Raw genomic sequence first — 8,834 nt, forward strand, 5'->3', positions numbered from 1 at the left:
TTTCTCACTCCCGACGGCTGCCCCATGACTGCAGCATGGTTCATCAGGTTCCCTAGGAAATCCATGGCTCTAGCTGGCCTTTCCCCTCTCCAATACTCCGGACATTCGTTTCGGATTGGGGCAGCTACCTCCGCAGCCGTCCAAGGTATTCCCGAGGCATCTCTCCAACAGCTCGGTTGCTGGTCTTCGGCAGCCTACTCCTCCTATATCTGTCCAGACCTTCAATCCGTGCTCGCTGCTCAGCGCTCGCTCAGCTTATAGGTAAGCTCTCGCAACTACTGGTGGTGGAGTCCTTCAGCTCTAATTGTCGCTTCTCTCTCTCTGGCAGCACTATCTCCTTGGCAGGAAAAGGGGGCTTTCGATCTCTATGGCAAATCAAGTGAGCTCACTCTCCCCGTTCTCTCACTTCCCCTGCAGCCCAGGCAGGCTCACTGTTCCTGCAGCCCAGGCGGGCTCACTGTTCCTGCAGCCCAGGCGGGCTCACTGTTCCTGCAGCCCAGGCGGGCTCGCTTTCCCTGCAGCCCAGGCGGGCTCGCTGTTCCTGCAGCCCAGGCGGGCTCGCTATTCCGGCAGCCCAGGCGGGCTCACTCTCCCTTTCTCTCTCTCCGCAGGCAGCCCAGGCGGGCTCACTCTCCCTTTCTCTCTCTCCGCAGGCAGCCCAGGCGGGCTCACTCTCCCTTTCTCTCTCTCTGCAGGCAGCCCAGGCGGGCTCACTCTCCCTTTCTCTCTCCTCAGGCAGCCCAGGCGGGCTTAATCTGCTGCAGCCCAGGCGGGGTCACTCTCCCTTTCTCTCTCTCCTCAGGCAGCCCAGGCGGGCTCAATCTCACTTTCTCTCTCTCCTCAGGCAGCCCAGGCGGGCTCAATCTGCTGCAGCCCAGGCGGGCTCACTTCTCTTTTTTGGGGAGTCAACCCTTCTCACAGGATCCTTCCTCACTTTTCAGCCAGTCCCTCACCAGCTCGGCCCCGGCTCAGTTTTTTGGGGGAAGATATTCAGCATCTATCTCCCTATGCCGGACTTGCAAGCTCACAGCGGTTCAGCTTGCATGTCCTCCGCCAGGGCCCGAGCGCCAAAGAAATATTGACAATAAACCTTGCAATTGTCTCCCTATCTCTCCGTGTGAGTCTCTCCAGGTTGAAATGTAAGAACACTCTTTAATAGCCCTAGATCACAGATTTTGACTAATGGGGTTTTGTCGGACGCCTTCCCGCTCTCCCGAGGCTGTAGACAGGGATGCCCAAGTTCTCCTAGCCTATTTTCCATTGCTATAGAACCATTAGCGATTGCCATCCGTTCTGACTTATCTATTGCAGGTATGAGGGTAGGTACAGAATAACATAAACTTGCGCTATATGCGGATGATTTGTTGGTTTTTATATTTCAGCCATCTAAATCCTTTCCATTTTTACTGGCATGCCTTGGGACGTACAGCAAAGTTTCTGGCTACAGAATTAATTATTCCAAGAGTGAAGCGTTTCCACTTAATATGACAGAACAGGAGACACAATTATTACCTGGTTCATTTAAATGGTGCCCGGATGGTTTTACATACCTTGGTATTAATATTAGTTGCTCGTATGATCAAATTTACCAAAAGAATTTCATATCATTAATTAATAAAACTAAAGCAGAGCTGAAACGATGGATGGATCTCCCATCTTTAATTGGCAACTCAATCAAAATGTTTATACTACCTAAATTTATTTACTTATTTCAATGTGTCCCTTTAAAGATCCTATGACATGAAAATAAATGGAGGCTTTTATATATTTTTAGAGGCTTTAGTGGTCCCCTTATACTGTATTATACTGTATATAGGCAACATTCTGCCTTGGTGCAGAATTACAGCCAGTCCCAAAATGAGTTTTTCTTAGGATCCTCAGAATGAGCTGTTTAGGGCCTGCAGCTTTAAATGCAAATTAGGAGGAGAAAGACGGGGCAAAGCGGAGGGTGGGGGTGTGGCCTTACTTCCGCCCTTGGTACCATGCGCAAATGCGTTGTGAATCGCTATGGCACGTAGAACAGCAGTCGTTCAAGCTTTTCAATTTGACCCAGAGTCTGATCCAGATGGAGAAGAAGTTGAAGAAGTTGAAAATCAGCGACTACAGCAGGACGTCTCTGAATGGTTAGTTAAGTATTTCGCCGTTAATTTAGTTTGTTTTGCTTATGTGTTGTTACAGATATTATCATGTGGGCTTAGCTACCTATGCTGAAGTAGTTGTATGTCTAGTTATATCAGTAATCTTTGTCATAAAAAAGAGCAATGCAGCCTTCACATCCATGTAAATCATGTTGCACATTACTCATGATTTACTCCTGAAGATAAATGTTCACCGTATGAAAAATAATATTTGATTTACTCCAGAGCACATTTGATGTTTACTTACTCAACAGCCACAAGCTAGACACTAACAAGCCATTATACCTTTTTATGTTGTTTATATCCACCTACATTTTTTACATAGGTGCCATTGTGGAAAATGTGCAACTATGCCCACAGAAGTGGAGAATATTTGCTGCCTTGAGATACCACAGGTAACATTCTCACCACCTCACTGGAAAATAATTTGTCTCTTCTTTCGGCAACTAATTTTGCTAATAAATGTCACTTACCGTTTCTAATTCTAAAAAAGGTTACTACACGACTTCGGGAGGTCGAAGAACAGCTCCCATGCATGGTAGACCATCCTGGATTGGAGCCTGTCTGCCTAAATGTCTACTCACTTCAAAATGCCAGCCAAATATACAGAGCAGACTATGGTCCTCTACAGTTCAGAGAAATACACTGGTAAATTGTGCATTGTTAGATAAGTTAATAACAGAAGTTTAGAGTTTTGACTTTGTATTCCAATAATTTATTTATTTTTGTACAGCGAGGGATGGGGTGGGGGGGGGGGGGGGACACAAAACAGACCGAATATGATCCATTGGTGCATAGAATTATTTTTTCACACACACAATGATACATTCAGAATTTAATATCTAAAATTTCTGAATCAATTGTTCAGTCGCTACAGGTATCTGTCCTGTCGCAGTTTTGTGAGCTGGTGCTGGGGCTTCTTGGGACGCAGAATCCGGGTTGTAATTCCAGCCTGTGTGGTCCTGCGCATCCGCTCGGAGTTTCCTGATGAGGAAGGCCACTATGTTGGGTTTAAACGGCCCCCTGTTTGAACCTTGAAACAAAGCTGGCAATGACCTCCTCCTTGTCCGGCCTCTCATACTGCGCTGATAAGTTTTCTGGGACAGAGATGGCCAACAGCGCATCGTTGTATGGTGTCGGGTTAAAAAAGACTTCATCGAAGATTAGGTCCATCATGTCAGAAACATAACCTGTATCATAAAGCACAAGCAATATCTCCATTTAATTGGTTGAGTTTTGTTTTTACTGTGCATTTGTATGTAATCCATTTTTCTTCGAGAGAAATAAATGTTAAAATTCCAAACAATGTGTCATTTTAATTGATTTGAACCATTACCAAAGGTCGCCTTCGTCTTTACTGGTTTAGCTCTGCACTCTCCCTTCCGAGACTTTGGAAAGGAGAGTTTAAAGAGGGGTACACCTTCCTCCGTTTCGGCCTGTGGTCGATCCGCATTTTCATTGAAATGCATAGCAGCCAGGTAGAGTCTGGAAGTACAAGATAAAAATATTTGTTCATATTGACAGATATTTTAAACTAAAATTCCTAAAAGTATTGAGTAAAGATTTGTTTTACCTGCACAGCATTCCAATAAAGGGAAACACTACATTTTTTGGAGCAAAACGAAGGATGACTGCATGGAAAGCCTCCAAAGATGACGTTTGGTGGTGGGGGCTCAGTTTTTCCACATCCTTCAGCGTTCTTTTCTTTGTCAGCAGAGACTCCAACTTGTAGAAAGCTGGAGTTGCTGCAAACAATAACAAAATATCTTATTAGAAAACAATACAGTAACAAATATCACAGCAATGACCTCGTTGTTTGCTTGTCTGTTTGCTGTTTTAACATTTTGCCTGCATATTGGTTGAGATACCTGCTTGGAGCCATTTCTTTTTGTCCGTTGTTGTGCGGATTGCATGCTCACACTTGGGGTAAAGAGGATTCTCATGCGTGTGGATATCTTGCACATGGTTGAGGATCGCGTTCCACTTGGCAATTCTCTCTGGCCCTGAGGTTGAATTAGCTGCAGTCCAGTATATGTGGTTGTTGATGCTTTTCATCCACTTGTTCAGTTTCTCACAGTCTTTCATCTTACATAGGACTTCCAGTTTCTTTGAAATTCCTAAAATGAGAGCAAACAACATTCCACTTAGTAAAGAGTAAGAGTGACAACTATGCTGTAGCAATTCAAAAACAATTTCAAAGCATTTGATAATATTGACTCATAATGTCAGCATTTGACTGTCCAACATCACTGCTGTCAATTTTTCTGATGACACAGCAGTAGTTGACCTAATTTCTAAGAACAATGAGCAGGCTTACTTGAATGAGGTAGATAGACTTTCAAACTGTTGCCAAGACAACAACCTACTCCTATTGTTACCAAGACTAAGGAGATATATATAGATTTCAGGCAATATCAGCAGAAAGTCTACCAACCAGTCCAGATTAACGACTCTGAGGTGGAAAGAGTAGATCTTGGTGTTGATATTTCTGAACATCTGACTTTGACCAAACATGTTGATTCACTAGTGAACGCCAGCGTCTTTTCCACCTCAGATGCCATAAGTACTTTAGGTTACCTGAAAACCTGAATAGTTACCTTTTGCGAAGTGCCACACATCGTAGTACTGGGTGATGTTTCTCTCCCTGAGGAACTTTTGAACTTGAGGATGACGATTGGTGACAATGCAATCCAGTTTGACGTCACACGACTCGAGCAAGGCCAGACTCCTCGTCAGGCCCTCTTTCTCCATATAGCAGCTACCACCAACCTCGTTGCTCTGTCACCACAGAAAAAAAAACACATTAGTAGACAATGTATTATGGACCTTGATTTTTAAATTACAACAAATAACCCCTTTACAGAGTCAATTTCAACAACTCACCTGGACCAACTGAATGTCCACAACGGTGTTAGTTTGGAGATCCATCATGGTGTAACTCCCATATTTTGCAGAGTGACCTGTTAAAAATTGGGTTTAAATAATGACACTTGGAATCACTATTCAATACATATTATGTATTCTTATATTTAGGTGCAATTCATAACTTCACATAACAACACACTGCTTAGAGCCATCAGACCTGGTCCCTGGCTTTTGTGTGTCTCAGAGCCAGCACTATTACACTCTGATTGCTGGCCTTTGGCTACAGATAGTTGGAGCTAAAGACCTTGATAAAACCACCCCCTGCCTGCTGTCATTCCTTTGAACTTCAAACAATATCACTGTACAAAATACAATACTTCAGTCAAGTAACAATACCTGGAGAATCAGCCCTCATGTCACCACCGAGTATGACTTTTTCCTCCCGAGTAAGCCGCTGCAGATTCACATCCTGTGTGACTTTCCAGTGGTGAATAACTGCAGGTTCAATGAAGGCTCTGGCATGCCGGCGAAATGTTTCATACCGAAACAACTCCAGCTTCATTGCCTTGAAGACCTGGGTGTGGAGGGGAGAAATAATACATGTAATTTGATATAAATACAAGTATTTCAGTTACGGTATCTACAGTTGCACATACTTTACCTTTTCTATTTGTATGAAAGATGCACCACTCAGGTACACAGCGGCAGAAAGGTGCAGGTTTCCAGCTGGCGTGCTACCCAGGATAGGCTGGCTATTCCATTGTCTTCTAAATGTGCAGTGGGGACACCGCTGCTTCACAGACAGGAATGTCCCCAGCCTTTGAGTCTTCACATCACATGCCCGTGTGCAGACCGGACATGCATTAAACAACTGCATGATGCAGTTCTCGTACACTATGTACTTCTTGATGTGTGTGGAAGTGGAGGACTCCTCTCTATATAAAACCACAAAGAAAGCAAAACACATTTTGAGTTGATCAGATTGAGCTTTCATCTGGACAGTACTTTAAACCAGCACACTCCTTGAAGCCGGATGAATAATCTGTATGCACATAAATAATCCTAAAAGTAATGCTATAAACAACAACAGTCTCGCTGAGACCAATCCTTCATGTTGGAATGCCATACAATTAAAAAAAAATTATGAAAGTTCTCACAATCCCTACATTTTCTTCACACTCACACACAGATAATGATAACTTACAGCCTCAGTGTAGAGTTTTCGGACGCTGTGACAGAGTCTGCAGGGTCATAAGTGGAATCCTGTCCCTTTGGGGTATCCACTAAAGAGCTTCCCTCCAATGCATCATCTTCCTGCTCCTCCTCAAGATCCAATCGAGGTCTTTTGGATGGTCTCTTTACTGGTGTTGATGACAGGAACAAAGGGTCTACATTGGACGTCCCAACACCAAAGTCTTTGCAGGAGACAGTTGCCTGGACACCTGCAACAAATATCACCATTGTACCGTCAGGATGTATGTTTGTTTGATATGTCAAGTCATTCATGTGTATGACATATGATGTATTCCTACAGTGACAGCACTCTTCTAACCCAATTTCACATGTGGGACAATAAAGTTAATCTCATCTTATTGAAGGTGGCTAGAACATACCTTCACTTCTTTCTTTTTTTTACTTTATTGCCAATAACGTATAGGCAATACAAACAAACACACCACACAGAAACAGACAAATAATAATAATAACAATATTATACATAAAACACACATACAAATAAAATTGAAAATAAAATTAAAATAAAAATACATTAGAAAAAAAAAGGTTCACCTTGATTGCAAGCTTATGTTACATTCGTCTTATACAATTATATGCTTAACCAATATAAAGAATGACAGGTGTCCATCTCCTAAGGAAAAGGGGTAATTTTAACTGTAGAATGGCAGTCATATTTTCCATCACTTGGACTTGATTACACCTCTGTCTCCATTGAGCCACTGTATGAGGCTCAGGCTGCATCCAACGCATTGTAATAATTTTTCTTGCGATCATTAGTAAGACATGCAAAATATAACACTGGTCTTTAGTAAAGTTTTGTTCTGTTGTTTTCTCAAGCAAAATAAATACAGGGTCAAAATACCTTCACTTCTGATGTGGGCCTTCAAAGTCCTAAAGGATAGCTGTGTGGCTACAGTATGTGTTTCCAGTTGGTCTGTCTGGCAGGCAACATCCCTTGAGAGAGGCAGCTGAATAAAAGCACTTGATGTGCTGGCCTGTGTAGATACAACAAGGTCAAATTAGTACAAGTTATTACTTTGTATATCTTCCAAATGCAAGTTTGAAGACTTAGCCCTATGCTAATCGCTAATCGCGATTTTGACATTCTCAGCTGATTGCTCTGGTTTGCAAAGATGGACGTAGTGCTAGTCATTTTAATCAGGGGAAAGGCAGATATCGTGCGCGCCATAACACCAACAGCAGGACGGCTATCAAAACAACAAATAAGTACACAACACTGGCGTTACAGTAAATGAGGTGTCCACTCGCATACCTCATGCTATTTACTGTTACATTAGCGACAGTAGCTGCATTAGCTATTAGCTGCAGAGCTAACGATACTTTCAGGACACTTTCTTGTGGTAACAAGCTATTTAACTATACTGTACATACATAAAAGCAAGACAATTATAGAGCGTTAAATTACTTACTTGTCCGAGGTCTGTAGTTGGGCCAAAGAGAGTTGGTACTGATCCAGGGTTCATTTTAAGACGATCGGCAAGGCCAGCTCGGTATTGGCCCAAGTTTTGGAAACAATCCTCCGTGAAATGTTTGGCGCACACATACACAAATCTCTTCTGTTCTTTTGTCACTTTCCCAGAAAAAACAAAATCTGACCACTGGCTCTTTAGGGGTTCTGATGCAGGAGCTTTAAAAAGATTTTTTAGATCCGTTGTACATCCATGTACAGAGCAAATGTTATGCTTTCGATCAGCCATGGTGTGTTAGATATCCTACGCAGAAAAATCAAGATGGCGTTGCGCAGACTTTCAACTGATTTTACAATGAGCTGGCCAAAGAGCTGTGGGCGGGGAAAGGCAGTTTATTGGCTCTGGGTGGAAACAACCTCCACGTCATAAGCGGGCACACGTCATAAGCGGCGGCTTTCTCGATCAGGCCTTCTGCATGGTCACATTTCCAAAGGCAGAGAATAATTTCCAGTGCATGGTTTAGGTCTATCGTCATTTTTAGACACTGGGGGACCGCAGGCAGGCTAGAGGAACTCATATTAATGTTAAACAACCTTAAAAAGTGAAAATTTCATGCCATGGGACCTTTAAAAGTTCCAATGACATTTTTTAAAGATTTGGATAAAGCACTCTCTATTTTTATGGCAAAAGAAGGTTCCAAGAGTTAAGCTTCTTATGTTACAGGCTCCTTACGCTAAAGGCGGACTAAATCTTCCAAATTTCAGAATATACTACTTAGCTACCCAGTTCTGTATTCTATGGATGTGGACTTTTTCGACTGGCAATGATGTGAGGTGGGTCTCGATAGAACAACAAGAATTAAAATCCATGTCATTGGCAATTATCCCCTTCCTGAGTTCAAAAAAGCAACTGTCTACAATCACATCAAATCCATTAATTTTAGTTACCTACAATGCATGGCTTCAGATACACACTCTCTTAAATCTAAACATACGATTGTTGGTTAACATACCACTTAAAAGTAACCCTAACATTCCCAAACCTATAACAGATGGTATACTACAAACTTGGCTTAGAAAAGGCATTAAAATAGTCTTTGCCAGCTTCAGTCAATTATCTGAATGCTATGAGTTGCATAGGCACAATTACGTCAAATATTTGCAGA

At 42.6% G+C, this 8,834-nt stretch overlaps 1 protein-coding gene and 1 long non-coding RNA gene across 2 annotated transcripts; one reads left to right on the top strand and one right to left on the bottom strand.

Annotated features, from left to right (window-relative positions):
* The first annotated feature begins 907 nt into the window (after nt 1–907).
* Nucleotides 908–4,519, top strand: LOC142379604 (uncharacterized). Its single transcript, XR_012769782.1, has 3 exons — nt 908–2,533; nt 2,632–2,786; nt 3,007–4,519. It is a non-coding gene; the product is annotated as an uncharacterized LOC142379604 (long non-coding RNA).
* LOC142379603 (uncharacterized) lies at nt 2,921–8,462 on the bottom strand. The gene is made up of 10 exons (XM_075464649.1): nt 7,102–8,462; nt 6,208–6,445; nt 5,665–5,938; nt 5,400–5,577; nt 5,022–5,098; nt 4,736–4,916; nt 4,007–4,255; nt 3,712–3,883; nt 3,475–3,623; nt 2,921–3,328 (listed from the first exon to the last, which is right to left on the bottom strand). Exons 3-10 carry the CDS (start codon nt 5,878–5,880, stop codon nt 3,150–3,152), a joined length of 1,401 nt encoding a protein of 466 aa, XP_075320764.1. The 5' UTR covers nt 5,881–5,938; nt 6,208–6,445; nt 7,102–8,462; the 3' UTR covers nt 2,921–3,149.
* Nucleotides 8,463–8,834: the final 372 nt, after the last annotated feature.

This window comes from Odontesthes bonariensis, chromosome 5, assembly GCF_027942865.1.
Source record: "Odontesthes bonariensis isolate fOdoBon6 chromosome 5, fOdoBon6.hap1, whole genome shotgun sequence".
NCBI lineage: Eukaryota > Metazoa > Chordata > Actinopteri > Atheriniformes > Atherinopsidae > Odontesthes > Odontesthes bonariensis.

What these genes read in the sequence shown, in the direction of transcription:
- LOC142379603 (XM_075464649.1), bottom strand. Translation starts at nt 5,880, where the DNA reads ATGCAGTTGTTTAATGCATGTCCGGTCTGCACACGGGCATGTGATGTG. An exon ending in TGGACATTCAGTTGGTCCAG is followed by an intron (nt 4,917 to 5,021) that starts GTGAGTTGTTGA and finishes CTGTGGTGACAG; the next exon opens with AGCAACGAGGTTGGTGGTAG. An exon ending in AAAGAAATGGCTCCAAGCAG is followed by an intron (nt 3,884 to 4,006) that starts GTATCTCAACCA and finishes TATTGTTTGCAG; the next exon opens with CAACTCCAGCTTTCTACAAG.